At 37.7% G+C, this 18,725-nt stretch overlaps 1 protein-coding gene across 1 annotated transcript in view; it reads left to right on the plus strand.

Moving 5' to 3' along the window:
* The first annotated feature begins 4,658 nt into the window (after positions 1–4,658).
* The window catches only part of LOC129657830 (gamma-aminobutyric acid receptor subunit beta-1), a 276,875-nt gene continuing 262,808 nt past the window's right edge, over positions 4,659–18,725 (plus strand). The window contains exon 1 of the mRNA XM_055588477.1: positions 4,659–4,873. Within this exon, the coding sequence (XP_055444452.1) occupies positions 4,668–4,873 (206 nt within the window). The 5' untranslated portion in view covers positions 4,659–4,667. The remainder of the gene's footprint in view (positions 4,874–18,725) is intronic.

An 18,725-nucleotide genomic window follows, 5' to 3' on the forward strand; every position in this document is an offset into this window, starting at 1 on the left:
CCTTTATTCTCCAAAAGGACTGCTTTAATTTATTAGAAATATTTTCTGATATCTTTAAGCATTTTTAGATTTAAAAAGGATGGGTTTTGGAGATTACTGACTTGATATTGTTTATCCTGCTTTTCTTCAATGAATCAAATTCTCTCATGCCCGAATTAGCCTGACCAATTTCGTTAGGAATCTCATACCAGTTAATCCCATTAATTTGCTTCGGTGTCAAAGAATCTCCTATGGCCCATAGTTTCTAAATATGTCACACTTTCTGTCAAGGAGTAGCTTGCACACTTGAGAAAGGTAGTTGAACAATATCATACAACTGGAAGAAAAATGATTTTAGAATTCTTGGCCAAAGTATCAAACGCTTTCATTTCTTTCTGAAAACTTTCCATCCTCCCTGGAGTGTTTGCACTTTGACCTAATGAAAAATTAGTAGAAAATCGGTTGTATCAGAGAAAAAAAGATACAGCAATTTTAACCCTTTCTTTTCCATCTAAAAAATAGAATATACCAAAGAATATCTTAGGCTTTATTATATGCAGATATGACTGTAAATATTTATACTAAAGTGCAGAAAGAAAAAAATAATTTACTTAAAATTCAGTAAGTAGTTTCCTAGAGATGTAAACATAAATTCTCTTAGGGAGAATTTGCCTGTTTCATGAGGTAGTGAGAATGAAATGAAATAATAGTATGAAGCTCTATGGAAACCACAGAGTGTATAGCATTTTCTAGAAGGAAATTATTATCATGCTTGTGGTAAAATATGCATAGGAAGAAGATATTACTCTGTTTTAAGTCTTTCCACATTGTGCATAATTATCATCACAATTATCATTAGTTTCAAAAAGTTTTTTGAAGGTTATCAAACTCATGGGTCCATATTTCCATTTATCATAGAATCGGGTCCTAGATTAAGATGATAACCCTAGAAATGCATAAGAAGAAAAGTCCTAAAAGGTACTTGTTCTGCATCACCCACTTCCTAAAGTAAAATACTAGCATCCATGGACCAGAAAGAAGGCTGAGCACTGAAGAATTGATGCTTTCCAACTGTGGTGCTAAGGAGAAGACTCTTGAGTATCTCTTGGACTGCAAGATCAAACCAGTCAATCCTAAAGGAAATCAACTCTGAATATTCATTGGAGGGACTGATGCAGGAGCTGAAGCTCCAATACCTTGGCCACCTGATGCAAAGAGCTGACTCACTGAAAAAAACACTGATGCTGGGAAAGACTGAGGGCAGGAGGATAAGGGGGCTACAGAATATGAGATGGTTGGATGGCATCACTGACTCAATGGACATGAGTTTGAGCAAACTGGGAGATAGTGAAGGACAGGGAAGCCTTGGGTGCTACAGTCCATGGGGTCACAAAGAGTCAGATACTACTGAGCACCTGAATAACAACAACACAAATTTCCACTGAATGATTTCTTATTGCAAATAGAGCAAATTACTGCTTTAATTGGGAAACATGGTGTGACGTTTAGTCAATATTTATTGAAAACAGAGTGAGTTGTATAGAGCAAAGATCTCAGTACATGTGTATAGTTCTTTCTTTACAGGAAACAGGAGTTTCCATAAAGGGAAAGGGAGAAGCACACACACACACACACATGCATGCACTTAATTTATGCGGAGGTTACTCAAGTTGACATTATTTTCTCCTTCCACTCTCCATTGTTTACTTACCACAAGCATATTTTAATTATAACATTAGTTAATAGAATATCATTTGTCATTATAATCATTTGTACTTTACAATAAGTTTTTCCTGATCACACATTAAAACTCCTTTTAATGAAGAGAATGTAGTGTAAGGATTTTGCCTCATAGTCTTATTGTGAGGAAATCCTCTGTGGCACTCGAGAGCTGGAGGTTAATGAGTATTCAGCATGAGTAGTGAAACATGTAACCCGTTGCTGGTCATGCTGATCTCAGTGACAATGTTTACAATAATGTATCTTGAGATAGTTATTAATTTTATTACATTGTCTGAATTACAAACTAGACCCCAACAAGACTTACAACACAGACAAGCGCCTGTGTTGTAAGTCTTGTTGGGGTCTAGTTCATGGTTACTGGGGTCTTTCTGCCTACAAGTTCTTTTATACACATCTCTTTAAAAGTGGCAATGCCTATGAAAATAAATATGTACATTACAAGTAGTTTGGAAGTATATTAATCTTTAAACAGCAGTCAATAATTTTGAAGATAATATATTTGTTTAGCATTCTAGTTTCTAAAATACCTGCACCCTAATTTTCCTAAGCAATGTTTTCAATAAGCTAGTAAAATGCTATAATTTTTATTTTAGAAGTGAGACATTGGAGATAACAATGGGTTAAGTTAGTAGCTCACGGTTACATAGCTCTACAAGTGGTAGATTTTGGCATCAAGATGTTTTAGAATCTAAGGCTCAGAATCTGTCCAATCTATTGTACTCCAAGAAGGTATGATGTTTACAACTTGAAGAGGATGCAAATGATAATGTTAGCAATTGAGAAGAGAAATGTACATAACCCTGTAGGTTCTCTTTTTCTGTTAAGTGAAGGTAAGGTGGAATGAAGTTTCAGACCTGTAAAAGGGATATTGTATGATTAATAATGAGCAAATGTCCTTCTCATTGAACATGAAAGAATTAATTTATTGTAAGTTTGTTTCTGAGTAAACAATGTAAACATTCTTGAATATAGTGGTTAAAGGACATTGGAACTCATTGGCCAGAATAAATATTGAGGACAATATCATTTAGGATATTTAAGAAATGCATTAATATCCATATAGGGATCTAGATGAAGTACAGTTGACCCAGATGTAAGACATGAGCAGAGTCAGTGAACCCATGAAGTTGCTCAGTCATGTCCGACTCTTTGAGATCTCATGGACTGTAGCCTACAAGGCTCCTCCATCCATGGAATTTTCCGGGCAAGAGTACTGGAGTGGATTGCCATTTCCTTCTCCAGGGATCTTCCTGACCTGGGGATCAAACCCAGGTCTCCCACATTGCAGGCAGACGCTTTACCGTCTGAGCTACCAGGAAAGCCTGAGTAGAGTCAATGTTTCTCAAATCAGTTCAGTCACTCAGTCGTGTCCAACTCTTTGCGACCCCATGGACTGCAGCATGCCAGGCTTCCCTGTCCATCACCAACTCCTGGAGCCTACTCAAACTCATGTCCATTGTGTTGGTGATGCCATCCAGCCATCCCATCCTCTGTCATCCCCTTCTCCTCCTGCCTTCAATCTTTCCCAACATCATGGTCTTTTCCAATAAGTCAGTTCATCACAACAAGTGGCCAATGTATTGGAGTTTCACCTTCTGCATCAGTCTTTCCAATGAATATTCAGGACTGATTTCCTTTAGGATCAACTGGTTGGATCTCCTTGCAGTCCAAGGGACTCTCAAGAGTCTTCTCCAACACCACAGTTCAAAAGCATCAATTCTTCGGCGCTCAGCTTTCTTTGTAGTCCAACTCTCACACCCATACATGACTACTGGAAAAACCATAGCTTTGACTAGATGGACATTTGTTGGCAAAGTAATGTCTCTGCTTTTTAATATGCTGTCTAGGTTGGTCATAACGTTTCTTCCAAGGAGCAAGCGTTTTTTAATTTCATGGGCTCCCCTTGTGGCTCAGCTGGTCTCTCAAAGAGTTGTATGTATATATATATAAAACAATTGCAGTTTACAGAGTTGTGCAGGGGTTATATTGTGTTTTCTTAATTGTTGCCAATGCATTCAGCTAAAGCTATTGACAGATAAATGTCCTTTAAAAGAAAAAGTGAACCATCTTTTTTAATGATATTAGGACCCACAACTTAAGCCTTTATGTTGTTACTGTGACCTCATATTCTTTTAATGGACAATTTGCCTGGTGGCTCAGATGGTAAAGAGTCTGCCTGCAATGCAGGGTACCTGGGTTCCATCCCTGGGGTTGGGAATACCCACTGGAGAAGAGAATGGCAACCCACTCCAGTATTCTTGCTTGGAGAATCCCATGGACAGAGGAGCCTGATGGGCTACAGTCCTTAGGGTGGCAAAAAGACAAGACTGAAGCAACTGAGCAAGCACACACATCACTCATGTCCGTTCTCAGGCCAAATGAGTATCTCCCTCCACGTGTTCTACATAAACTACTTTTTATGACTGATAGACAAGTTATAATTTGCTAGAAAAATCCAGATAATGGAAACTGATAACATTTATAAGGCAAATAACACTATTCATTCAGAAGGTATTTACAGTTTAGTTACAGTTAGTTACAAACACACTCCTTCAAAATAGTTCTATAAATACAATGTCCAGGGATAGATATTTGAGAACATAAATCTCTAAGTACAACTTCCCTTTACGGCCTTCCCCATGACCTTAACTTCAAACATTAAAATTCAATTAAATGGATTTACCCTATATTGGTACAAACGTTTCTGCATGCTCTAGTACTTCTAACCTGTTGGTTGCCTTATACTTGGAGGTGCAACTCACAGCATATTCAAATGTAACCTCATAGCAGGCCTGCAGAATGCTGAGTCTCTGGGCATCCACAGTACCACATACTATCAGGTTCTTAACAAAAAGGCTTTTAGCTGAAGATAATGATGATGATGATGGTAAAAGTCTTTTTTTTTTTTTTTGGTTTCCTTTCTTTTACAGGATTATACTCTCACCATGTATTTCCAGCAGTCTTGGAAAGACAAAAGGCTTTCTTATTCTGGAATCCCACTAAACCTCACACTAGACAACAGGGTGGCTGATCAGCTCTGGGTACCAGACACCTACTTTCTGAATGACAAGAAATCCTTTGTGCATGGGGTTACAGTGAAAAATCGCATGATCCGCCTGCATCCTGATGGAACAGTTCTCTACGGACTCCGGTAAAGAGCTTTGCGTTTCATATTTTATTGCTGTTGTGCATGTTGTTGTTTAACTTTTACTTTTGGAAATGGGCAGAAGGGAGAAAGGCAAGTAGGTAAATATGTAGACTCTCTAATCTTGATAATAAAATTATATTAAAGTTCAGAAAAATCTCTTTAGAACTATTTAAGCTAAAGCTAGACAACTTTGTCCATCAAAGGTAAATGATTTGTTCTTATGTTTAAATAATAAACATAGTAATAAGAATATGTTTTTGTTAGATTTCACATCTAGTTTATTCTTGGTTACGTCTTTTTTAGGCAATTGCTTGATTATCTCAGGTCTACCCAGACTCAATGTTTTCTGGGTATTCTGTGTAGCTACTTAATTATGAAATTATTATGAATTTATAAACAATATTCTGAAGAAATTGGAAAATATTTTGTTGGTGACTCTGAGAAGATTCAGTGATTTCATTCCCTTAAATTTATGTGTTTTCACTTTTTTTTCATATATATGATCCACTTTAAATTAATTGTTCTGTTTCTTATGAGGTAGGGGTTGAAGTTCATTTCTTTTCCATATGGCTATCCAGTTATTCTAGCCCTATTTATTGAAAAGTCTTTGCTTTTCGCATTAGATTGGGTTGGTACCTTTTGAGGATGAGTGGGGTCTATTTTTAGGTTCTATTCTGTTCCTTTGTTCTCTATGTCCATCCTTAGACAGTATCACACTATTTAATTACCATATCTATAAGGTAAGTCATGAAGTCACATAAGTCCTTCAATTTTATACTGACTGTTTAAGATTGTTTTGGAAATGCTAATACCTTTGCATCTCACTATATAACTTCTAGGATCAACTTCTCGATTTCTATCCAAAAAAGTCTGTTGGAATTATAATTGAGATTGTATTGAATCTCTACATCAGTGCAGAGAGAACTGACAATTTAAAGTAAAGTTATGAAGCTTTTTAATCCATGAATATATCTTTATTTATTTATCTTTCTTTTTCTCAGCAATATTTTTCATCACACTGTGTTTGTTTATTTTTTTTAAGAATCAAGTATAAAAGAGGTCTTGTACACTGATAGAGGTCTATTACTAACCTTCATGTAATTAAAAGTTTACTAAAACTTTTAGGCTACAATTCAAATCAGCTTCCAGTTTTACCAGAAAATATCTGAATTGTAACATATTATTGGAGGATATGAAGTGTGGTGCTTCTTTAACCTTTGTTGTCACCTTTTGTGATCCCTTTGAGAAGCTGATGAAATTCTCCTATTGTTTTAGAGTGGTCATAAGCCCCCTAAAATCCTTTTATATAGCATCAATACCAAGCTAAAACTGTACTTAAGGGCCAAAAGTCTACAGTTAACATGTATCTGATATCTGAAAACATATGCAAGTGAAAAGAATGCATCTGTGATAAAACTTTTGAACTTAACCTAATGGTTGGTTATTTAGTTGATAGCTTTGGTCTTCCTTTGCACAGTGACATAGTATCAATTGATCTTGGCAAAATGATCTTTGGAATTTTCCCACCCTTTCAGTACTCAAGGAACTGTTAACTCCAGTTAAAAATCTCTGACCTAAAGTCCTCTCAGAAAAAATGATGAAATAAACTAACAAGTCTCTTGAGTGTATTGATATTACTACAGATAAAATCTACTAATGCAAGAGCACAGTGGTAGTCATTAGTGATGGTCATACAATGGAAATCAGGTGTGATTTTTTCTATTACCTATGTAGCTTCCATTCTATATAACTAAGATACAAAGTGATTTTTTGTGAATTATCCTTATAAAGTTTTCTGGGAGAGTAATTATATAACCCATGACCCAACTTAGTAGGCTGATGGGCCACAATATGTATATTCACTGTATGTGATTTTTCAACTGTATATAAAAAGTTGTTTGTTTTTTTTAAAGAAACTAGATTTTTTGCAAGTAAGAATGTGGGTGGCAATTTCAAATTTTTTCTAAATTATTGGCAGTCTTTACCAATGGCAATGCTGCAAAAGAAGAAAAATAGTTGAGAACCATGAAATTGAACATTTGAACCTCATTTTAAATTAAGAAAACTGAGGCCCAAAAGGGGAAAGGGCCTGATCTAAGGGACAACAAATGATAGAACTAGGATTAAAGTCCAGATCTTGATTCCCATAAGAATGGTGTGCTTTTCTCATCCCACTGTCTTTCAGATACACTTAAAGTCAATACCTTCTTCCAAGTTGCATAGCGTTGCTTTCTCCTCTTTGGAGCCCACCCATGACTTTGTAGCTAGGAGCCTGGCAACAGATCTCTCAAAGAAAACACAAATCCTTCATCTATTACTTGATCTCTGATCTCTTTCTGGCATCAGTTTTCTCCGTAAAAGCCTCACATTAGTTCTAATATATTCCCCCCTACTCTGTCTTTCTATCTCTTCCCTCACAGATTAGGTTTTCTTTTCCCTAGAGGTTATAAATGTCCTGGAGAAACCATAGGCATAACAAAGAAAGCATGGCAATCTGGAGTCAGAGGATCAAAGTTGGGTTCATTCTCTGACTGCTTGACCTTAAGTTATAAACTGAGCCTTACTTAGTTTTATCAGGTGCAACAATGGGCTAATAACATCTGATTCATTATTGGGAAGTTTTTATGAAATAATGAATATGTTGCTGATGTTAAGTCACTTCAGTCATGTCTGACTCTGTGCAACCCCATAGACGGCTGCCCACCAGGCTTCCCCATCCCTGGGATTCTCCAGGCAAGAATACTGGAGTGGTTTGCCATTTCCTTCTCCAATGCGTGAAAGTGAATAGCGAAGTCGCTCAGTTGTGTCCGACTCTTAGCGACCCCATGGACTGTAGCCTACCAGGCTCCTCCGCCGTGGGATTTTCCAGGCAAGAGTACTGGAGTGGGTTGTTAATACATGTAAATACTAAGCTATATTTCTTTAAAGTTATTGTGCCTGATATAGCCTTACTATGTTATAAGCCTTAGTGGAAAAGCTGTACAGTAAGGGTGTTTCTCTAACTCCTACGTATGTCAGTGACAGAGATACAATTGTTCAATTAAGAAAGCATTCACTGAGTGCCTAGTATGTACAGTATACCTATTATTCTGTCCCTGGGATTAATTATCCAGAAACTGGGTATAAATTTGTCATTGTGGCAGAGTGGAGGCACCTGGGACTTTGAGTCAAAGACACATGTGGCCCGACTAGTTTGTACCCTTCAATAAGCTATTTCCTCTATGAGTTTCAGATTACCCAGCCTTAAAGAGACAGGGAGTGGACAAAATCATTCCTAAATTCTCTCAAACCTCAATTTCATTGCTTCTATGATTCTATATCATGGCTTATTCATTTTCAGTCCTCTGATATAACATTTCCTAGGCTTAGGCAGGACAGTCTTCACTTTTTTCTTTGTAGTTGCCTTTTAAGGAATAATTGCCATTGTCACTGCCTAAGCCCATGCACCAGAAAATCCTTGTAGTATAACATAGGTATTGACATAGTTATGACCATACCAATTCTAGACAAAGAATCAGGAGTTTGAAACTTCTTGCCTTATCCATAAGTCCAGCTATAGTCATCATGAATTTGAGACCATGTATCACTGGGGTGTTTTTTTTTTTTTTTTTTTTTTTTTAAATTTTATTTTATTTTTAAACTTTACATAACTGTATTAGATTTGCCAAATATCAAAATGAATCCGCCACAGGTTTACATGTGTTCCCCATCCTGAACCCTCCTCCCTCCTCCCTCCCCATTCCATTCCTCTGGGTCGTCCCAGTGCACCAGCCCCAAGCATCCAGTATCGTGCATCGAACCTGGACTGGCAACTCATTTCATACATGATATTTTACATGTTTCAATGCCATTCTCCCAAATCTTCCCACCCTCTCCCTCTCCCACAGAGTCCATAAGACTGTTCTATATATCAGTGTCTCTTTTGCTGTCTCGTACACAGGGTTATTGGAGAGGGTGTGGAGAAAAGGGAACCCTCTTACACTGGGGTGTTTTTAAGCAATTATGGTGTCAATTGGATTTTCTGAATGTACCTGAAAGGCCCTTTAATCAGGAATTCCAAAGTCATAAGACCGTGTCATTAAATGGATTCCACATTTTGCTATATTCAAACTCAATGTGAGATGCTATAACTTAGTTTATATAAAGACCCAAGAACAGAGTCTGTTTGCTATTTTTGTGAACTATGTCAAATCATATTTTACACACCAGGGATGGCACACAGTTCTGTAAAACCTCTAAAATAAGAGAGTGGTGTCTGAAGAGGTCTGCTGCTAGTGTGCAACAGGCATTCAGCACAGAGAAAAAACTACTTTCTGTTGTGCTTCTTAAGCTCAGATTTCCTTGCTGCAACAACATGTGTCATACCAAAAAATAACCCTGCAGTCATTATTACTTCCTCTTCCACTTTGCCAGGAATCCGTATAAAGGATGGAAGTCTGTGATGTGCTGTAAGATATGGCAGGCAATGGGATTTGTCCATGAGCCCTGAGCTCTCTACCCTGCTCCTCTCAAGGCATATAATGTCACTTCTTTTCTTACTCAAAGTGGAGACAAAATATCAGCTGCCTCAATGTCACACATCAAATCCTTAAAATTCTGTCTGTCCTCCCTTTCTTTCATTTAACTCTGAGGAAGTTTCTCTCTCCTTTCTAAGGCTTATTTCTCCACATCCACATTTAATCTTATTGTTGGATGCTCTTCAGATTTTGCTCTCTTCTTTATTAAATCTTCCCCTGCTGGCGCCTTCACTTCTCTTTTGTCTTCAAGCACGATTCCTCAAATAGCTTTGGTTTCCTCTGTTTCCTCACCATCCATCTATTCTGTAGTCTCCAAAGGCATGGCTCCCACCTGTGTTCCATTTCCAAAACAGCTCTGTCAAAAATTACCACAACTATTTCTGGTTCTCAGTCTATAGTCTTGACCTCTCTGGATGATTTTTAAGAGTATTAAATTGATTGACCTTGACTTCAGAATTTCCAAGCACAATTTTTTCATTATTCTTGTTCTTGTGTCTTTTTGCTATTCTATCAATGTTTTTTGTCTCTGGTTGTGAATTAGACAGGTTCCTTGAATTCTGAGCAACTTGTTGAATTTAACAGCTTAAATACCTATATTATGAAATCATTGAGATTAGAAAAATATTTTTAATTGTTTGCCAGGCGTCTGTATGTGGAGGGTTGCCCTGACAGTTATTACTGACATGACCCCTATTTTGCATTATCTGTTTTCCCTAAAATCAGCTCTTCCTCCTTACCCAATTACTAACGAAAGGTATCAGCCTCATAGTCAATAGACAAAGACGTGTAGGCATCTTTGACTCTCGACCTCTTTTGTCCCAAGATCCAATCTGATGCTTCCTCTCTATCTAGACCATTGCCATTTCCAAACCACTTCCATCACCTCAGTTAACAGCTCAACTCTCTGTTACTCCCTGGCCAATTTCCTATTTTAATTTTACTTGTTCTCATCATTTTCATCATATTCTTCCTACTGTGCATGTCAGATCATATCAATCCCACATTTGAAAAAAGATAAAAACAAACCAAAAATATCTCTGCAGTCCCCATAAAATTAAGTTTTCAGTCTCCTGTCTGGAAGCTGAGACCCTCTGCTTCTGCATATGACCAAAATGTCTTTCAAACATTTCCTTTGTTTATGAAGCCTAAACTTTTATAAAACAACTATTTCTCTAAACACATCTAGTGCATTTCAAATTCAAGTAGATCCCAAATTTTTTATAGATCATACTTATACTAAAACTATTAGTTCTTGACTTGAAATTCACATTTAACTGGGCATCCTGTATTTCATGTGGCAACCCTCCAGCCCCGCTGAAATGTCCTCTCTTCTTTATTCCCATATAGCTTCCCCTACTCCACCACTTCTTCATCTCTCTTCTTTCCTTAGAAGCCTCTCTCAAACCCCATTTTTTTTTCATGAGGACTTGTACAGTATTCTCAACCAGATAAAAACTTGTTCTCATCTGATACCTTACTTCACTTTAATCTCCTAAAGGCCCATGAGATTTATAACTCTCTTAGGATGTATTATCTCTCCGTGTCTTATTTTCCTGTGATGCAAACAAGATTGTATATTTGTTGAAAATCCAAACTGTATTTCTTTCACCTTTGTATCCTCTTTCTAAAACCAAATAAATGTTTGAAAAATTGAAATGACAATTTGTAAGATGCAGTGACTTAACTCACGATAGTGGTCAGCTGCAACATTTCCTATGTCAAAGTGATGGCTTTTAACCAAAGGGCCATTATCGCTGTTAATGACCAGATGTGTTCTGCCTCTTGTCCAAACACGATCCAGCTGGCTGAAAAGCAGATTGCCTCTGAGGCCTTGCCCTGTGGGTGCTTAAAGATTGTGTTTATCTTTCCTCAAAGATAGAAGGCATAGAACAGCCTAATTCTCAGAAGACATTTAGTGGTGTACTTAACTGCTTAAAATGCTCTTTGCCTCCCTCTCCTAACCCTTGCCTTGGCTTTTCTTTCAGACTTTCACAATGTTATTTTCCTGCATCTCCTATCAAAGGTGACCTTTCAAGGGCTACATGAGAATGAGGAATGGAAGGGGTAGCTTAAAGTCTTCCAGCTCCGTGTGGGCTCACACTGAGACTCCATATGTTGCAGAATGTGTATGTGGGCTTGTGTGCACCCGCCGTAAGCACATACAGAGTAGGATGTGCGTGTCACATCATTCTAACTAATACTGATAACAACTGTGTCAGGAATTCAAAGAATACCCAAGTATATAAATAATTGAAGCTATCCTATACATCAAGCACTGTGCTAAGTGCCCGACCTATATTGTCATATTTAATTTTTACCATAACACTATGAACTTTGTACTATTATTATTTTAACTTTACAAATATCAACAGTAGGAGAGTGAACCTAATTTTTCCTGTCTCATAATTTGTTATTAACTTTTTAAAAGCAGGCCCAAACATGTACACACCTTGCATGTGGCTGGTAAATTTATCTAAATTTTCTTTTGCTCTGCGGCTAAGTCACTTCAGTTGTGTCCGACTCTGTGTGACCCCATAGATGGCAGCCCACCAGGCTCCCCCGTCCCTGGGATTCTCCAGGCAAGAACACTAGAGTGGGTTGCCATTTCCTTCTCCAATGCATGAAAGTGAAAAGTGAAAGTGAAGTCACTCAAGTCATGCCCGACCCTCAGTGACCCCATGGACTGCAGCCTACCAGGCTCTTCCATCCATGGGATTTTCCAGGTAGGAGTACTGGAGTGGGGTGCCATTGCCTTCTCCGTTCTTTTGCTCTAAATGTTTCCTATTCCTTTATTTTCTCCCTAGAAAGTTTTTTTTCTTGAAGATCTGTGCTGTTTTTTGTGATTGTTTCCACTTGTTGTACATGTGTTCTTTTATGCCCCATATATGAGGCTTAATCAGATCCAGATTAGTTATTTTGTTGTGCTTTGGTGAGACTGCTTCATAAGCCAGGCGTAATATGTACTTTTATCAGAAGACACAAAATGCCTGCCTGTCTCTGTTTTTATGATGTGAATGAACTTTGATATGCTGATTTAGGCAATGACAACCTGAAGTATCCATTATCAAACTTCTATTAATTTTATATAACAGCATTTGTTTGCTAGGGCTGCTGTAACGAAATGAGTGACTTAGAAATTTATCGTCTCAAAGTTTTGGAGTCAGAAGTGTTGTTTCCTATCAAGGGCTGTGAGAGATGGATCTACTCCAGGTCCCTCTCCTTGGCATACAGATAACCGACTTCTGCCTGTGTCACTTCCTTCTGGTGCCACCGTGTCCCTTTTTATATAAGGACACCAGTCATATTGGATTAAGGCTTACCCTAGTGATCTACTTTAATTTGACTACTTCCGTAAAGACCTTGTCTCCAAATAAGGTCACATTCTGAGGTACTGGGGATTAGGGCTTCAACATATGAAATTAGGGGGACACGATGCAGCCCATAACAGTAACAGTTTTAGCAGCCACTGATAATCTTTGCCCAAACCTATTTAGAGCTTACATAATGACAATATTCTACCACCCTTTCCTTATTTATTAACTAGATTATTCTCTAAAGAACTTCCTCTCACCAACTGTTTGACTGTCTGGAGGTCAAGTTGGTTCAGTGAAGGTAAGATCAATGCTTGATGGCTCCCTTTATTTAGCAGTTTTCAAAACAAGTAGTTTCTCTAGAACTCCCCACACATGACCACTAGGTGTGGCATTTTGTTGTTTGTGTGTTTATCATTATGAAGTCACTGGTAATAACAAGTATGTCTGTATCAGTCCACTGCAGCTATTGTTATTTTTGATCCTGTTTGTCTTACCTTCAGCCAGCAGCAGCAGCTTTGAGTTGGCACCTGCATTCTTTCAGCATGACCTCAATAGTCGTTGATAGCTTCCTTGCCTTCTGGCACATCGGCTTGTATTGATAATTCTGTGTCCCAGAAGAGGATAAAATACATCAGGAGTTCATATTGATGTTTCTAATTCAAATTTAGAATTTCAGGGCTTCTATTCAGCCTCTTTGATTTTATTTTTTGTTTCTTTTTTCTTCATTGAACATCTTGATTCTTAACGTAATAACATGATTATTTACTTTGTCCTGCTATTTGTAATTATATCTATATATGTATGAAAGTGCAAGTTACTCACTTATGTCCGACTCTTCGCAACCCCATAGACTGTAGCCCACCAGGCTCTTCTGTCCATGGAATTCTCAAGACAAGAATACTGGAGTGGGTAGCCATTCCCTTCACCAGAGGGTCTTCCCAACCCAGGTCTCCTGCATCACAGGTAAATAGCATAGCTATTTACCATCTGTGAATAGCTAATAGTATGTATAGTAGCTTTTAAACAGAAATATCAATTGTCACTGTCCTGTATTTAGCATTTTTTCCTGAAGATCATTTCTAGGAAGACAGTTGTCCATAGAAGATGCTTTTGTTGCTTACCATCGTAGAAATGGAAATAATTAAAAGGGGCACACAGCATAAATGGGAATAGTTCTGCCAAGTGTGTGCACTTTATGAAATGTACACAGCTTTGTCAGGTTCTCTTAAACATATCAATGACTCCAAACTCCAAACAGATGCTTCTTAAGCTTCAGGTTTCAGAAATGAATCAAATGTTTACCCAAAACTTGTGGCCTGATGTGGATTTTGGGAACTCCATTGCTGTATTTGCTTACTAGCTCTACTCTGAATTGATTTTTGTGATGTTCTTGACACTCCCTGACCATGAGCTGTGCATGAGAGTAAAATCAATGGCTACGCTTAATGAATATAAAAGAAAACAGGGTTTTCGACTATTCCTTGAGGGATCATCTCTTCCTGCCTTGTTTTTCATGATAAAGCCAAGTGAAAATTAGAAGCAATTATCTTGATAATATAGATTAAAAAACAACAACTCACTACTATTGACTTTTAAAGCAGTTTGGGGGTCCTAAATGTTTCATATTAACTTTCTATATTGATTGTACACCCTGAAAAAAAAAATCTCTTTCTTATGGACTTTCCGTGTAGAGACAGTTATGATTACATTCTAGACTCCTGGGTAGATCATACAGGGCTGTCTGTGAGATAGGCTGGGAAAAAATATTGTTGACTTGACTCCAGGGAATAAATATGTGGGCTGATGCAGTGTTTGCAGAGGAGGATTGGTTGATATTGACAAATGCGTTCTGTTAAGAGAAAGAAACGAGTACTTCAAATGGAAGAGAGAAAAAGCAGGGCATGCATAAAGAACAGGTAGCTCACTTTATTAGAAGGAATGCCTGCAGACTCTATAATTCCCACCGAGGAAGGCAGTATTGTTATTCCCCTCACAATGTGGTTGACTTATATTTTAGAATTTCATCAGTGGAATACAGAGAAAGCTACTTAAAATGTTCTCCAGTGAATAGGCTCTTATTTTTGCCTCTCAAAGTTTTTATTTTTAATACTCTTTATTTACTTATATATGAAAAACTTTATGATTTAATGATTTTTGTTAGGGTCTCCTTTTTAATAAATATGGTATTATGACTGATTCAAATACTAAATGAGCAATTTAAATAATTATACACTACTGGTACTATTTTTTGGTCATGTGACCTGTAGATATGCCATTATGATTAAACCTCCATCATTAAATTGGTGTAAAAGATTAAGTAAAAGCAGTGATCATAAATTATCTAAAAAAGAACTACATCTCCTCAAATTCTTAATCTTCATTGAGTCAAGATTAATGTGGAATAATGTTAAATGTATATGCTCAGGAAAGAAGAAAAAATGAAAGAAAGAGTGAAGGAAAGGAGAAGGAAGAAAGGAAAGATGATAAGAAGGGTAGGTGGGAGGGTGGAAAGGGAGACAAAAAAGGCAAGTAAAACCTAATATCTTAGAAATATGTCATGAACTTTAGATCTTTGCTATAATGTTACCAATGACACCATTTCCAAGAATGGTGGAATATTAGACTTTGACAATCACGCTTCATTTACTTTGGAATTTTCTACCTGGCTTCTTCTATTCTTTTCTCTTAATTCTATCCTGCAGCCCACTAGCAGATTTTTTTTTTTTTAAAATAAAGCACCATTGTGTAACACCTCTCTCCTGCTCAGGAACTTATTGACTCCAGTTACCGACCACACCAAAGCTTCTTTCCAGATATTCGTGACACTTTATAATTAGATTACCCTTGCCACACAGCCTCATTTAAGATCTTGCCCAAGCATGAAGCTTTACACTACAGTATGTGTTTCATTTCACTTTCCCTAATTATTAGACTGATTCTTATTTCCTAGCCTCTGGTCAGTTGTTCCCCTTCTTTTTAACTCAACAATGAAAAGTATTTCCCTTTATTTTTAACTGTATATTGCTCATAGTCCAAGACCCAATTGAGAGATCACTTTTTTTCTTAAAATCTCTACTTTAACCCTCATAGGTCTCCTTCTCCATAGTTATACAGATCTTGGAACCTCTTTCAATATAGCAATTATGAAATGTCCTCTCCAATTATTAACACATTGCTTCACATGTGTTAATTTCATCTCCTCCCAAGCTGTGTAATATTTTTTTAAATAGTCCATTTTTTATATTTCTTTCCCCACAGTGCATACAACAGTTAGCATATACTGAGGTGTCTCAGTGGTAAAGAATCTGACTGCCAATGCAGGAGACACAGGTTTGATCCCTGGATCAGGAAGACTTCTTGGAGAAGGAAATGGCAATCTACTCCAGTATTCTTGCCTGGGAAATCCCATGGACAGAAGAGCCTGGCGGGCTACAGTCCATGGGGTCGCAAAAGAGTTGGACACGAATTAAACGACATCAGAGCAAATGGTACACTTACCATTTTACTTATTTATTTTTAAACCCCAATCTTGCTCTTAATGATATCTCCCTAACTATGGTTTTTGTGTAGTCAGGTTTGCTAACTTTTAAGGAGAAAGCTTACCCTTATATGAAAATAGGAACAGTATGAAAATGAAACCTTTACATGAAAAGGTTAGTTCTAATGTTTAAGATTCTGCTGTACCTAATGCGTAGAGGGCATCTGGCTAAGAGTAAAGCATGTTGAGATATGAGGAATATATAAAATATTATGGGTGATATTTATTCTCTTATTGCCAACCGATAAGTATGTGCATGGATGTTTTCTCTCCAGAATATTTCTTTTAGAAAGCTATATGTTTAGTTCATTCTAAGAAAATATTCAAAGTATTTTCACAACTTCTCTTTAGGAATTTAATTTGAACCCTTGTCTAAATTTAAAGTAGTAACAAATCATGACCTTGAAGGTGATTATTAGAAATAAATAAGAGTGGGAATAAGTGAAAGTGGGGCTCCCCTTGTGGCTCAGCTGGTAAAGAATCCACCTGCAATGAGGGAAACCTGTGTTCTATCCCTGGGATGGGAAGATGCCCTGCAGAAGGGAAAGGCTAAAAGTAGTAGCAAATCATTACCTTGAAGGTGATTATTAGAAATAAATAAGAATAGGAAATAAACTTGTGAACAATATTGTTGGTCAAAGCTGGGTGATACACACACATAAGTAATTTTTGTTGTATTTCATTAAATAGCTATAAGTAGCTATATTCCATGGAGAAGGAAATGGCAACCCACTTCAGTACTCTTGCCTGGAAAATCCCATGGATGGAGGAGCCTGGTAGGCTGCAGTCCATGGGGTCGCTAAGAGTCGCACACGATTGAGCAACTTCACTTTCACTTTTCACTTTCATGCATTGGAGAAGGAAATAGCAACCCACTCCAGTGTTCTTGCCTGGAGAATCCCAGGGACGGGGGAGCCTGGTGGGGTCTCTGGGGTCACGCAGAGTCGGACACGGCTGAAGCAACTTTGCAGCAGCAGCTATATTCCAAATGAGAACTGAAAAGTGTTTTTAGCTAAGGAAGTACACAAGTCAAATAATATTGTATTTCATCAATGGGATCAATTTTTTTGGACTTTTAATTTTATATTGCAGTGGTAAGGAACACACCCGCCAGTCCAGGAGACATAGGAGACTTGGGTTTGATCCCTGGGTCGGGAAGATCCTCTGGAGGATAGCATGGCAACCCACTCCAATATTCTTGCCTAGAGAATCCCATGGACAGAAGAGCCTGGTGGGCTATGGTCAATAAGGTTGCAAAGAGTTGGACATGACTGAGGCGACTTATGTGCACACACATAGCTGATTAACAATGTTATGCCAATTTCAAGTGGACATCAAAGGAACTCAGCCATATATGTACATGTAGTCATTCACTCCCAAACTCTTCTCCTATCCAGGCTGCCAGATAACACTGAGTAGAGTTCCCTGTGCTACACACTAGGACCTTGTTGGTCATCCATTTTAAATATAGCAGTGTGAACATGTCAGTCACAAACTCCCTAACTATCTCAATAGGATCAATTTAAGAGTCTAAACTTAACTGTATTTATTATACTCATTCTTTGCTTCCCCAGTAGCTCAGGTGGTAAAGAATCTGCCTGCAATGCAGGAGACCCCGGTTCAATTCCTGGGTCAGGAAGATCCACTGGAGAAGGGACTGGCTACCCACTCCAGTATTCTTGGGCTTCCTTGGTGGCTCAGCTGGTAAAGAATCTGCCTGCAATGCAGGAGACCGGGGTTCCATCCCTGGGTTGGGAAGATCCCCTGGAGAAGGGAAAAGCTACCCACTTCAGTATTCTGGCCTAGAGAATTCCATGGACTGTACAGTACATGGAGTTGCAAAGAGTCAGACAGGACTGAGCAACTTTCACTTTCATACTCATTCTTTAGCTCACATAATGTAATATGATCAGAACCAGATAGAACTATTCAACTTCTATCTTACTTCTATCCAATCAGATAAGATAACTACTAGAAATAGCAACTATTCTAACAGAAATGCAGGTTTCAGCACAAGGTCGGGTCTCACCTAGACTATTTTTTTCAGTCCTCAATAATTCATTTTGAGAACAACATTGTCAATCCAGAGAAACAGAATATGATGGCAAAGGCCTTGGTACTCTGTCAATATGCAGATAATGAGGTTTAAATATGCTTTGAAGATTATCACTCTTAGATCTTTTTATCTTTAAAGCTATAGACGAAATGCTAATATAATCACTTGTGTTTAAAAATGCAAAAACACAGAAACTACGGTTTTAAATAATATTTGAAGAAAACAGGAGAAAAACGTAGAAGGCACTAGGGAGGAAACTCATTTCACCCACACTGAAAATAAGCCTAGATAAGGAAGAAATATGATAACACACCTGAAGTATTTGAAAATCTGCTATTTCAAAGAAAGCTTAAATTTACCATGTATTGCTTCCAACAGAAGATCACTAGCCAACACGTGAAACTTTCAAGGAACGTGTCAGTTCTATTTG

This window comes from Bubalus kerabau, chromosome 7 (assembly GCF_029407905.1).
Source record: "Bubalus kerabau isolate K-KA32 ecotype Philippines breed swamp buffalo chromosome 7, PCC_UOA_SB_1v2, whole genome shotgun sequence".
NCBI classification, from domain to species: domain Eukaryota; kingdom Metazoa; phylum Chordata; class Mammalia; order Artiodactyla; family Bovidae; genus Bubalus; species Bubalus kerabau.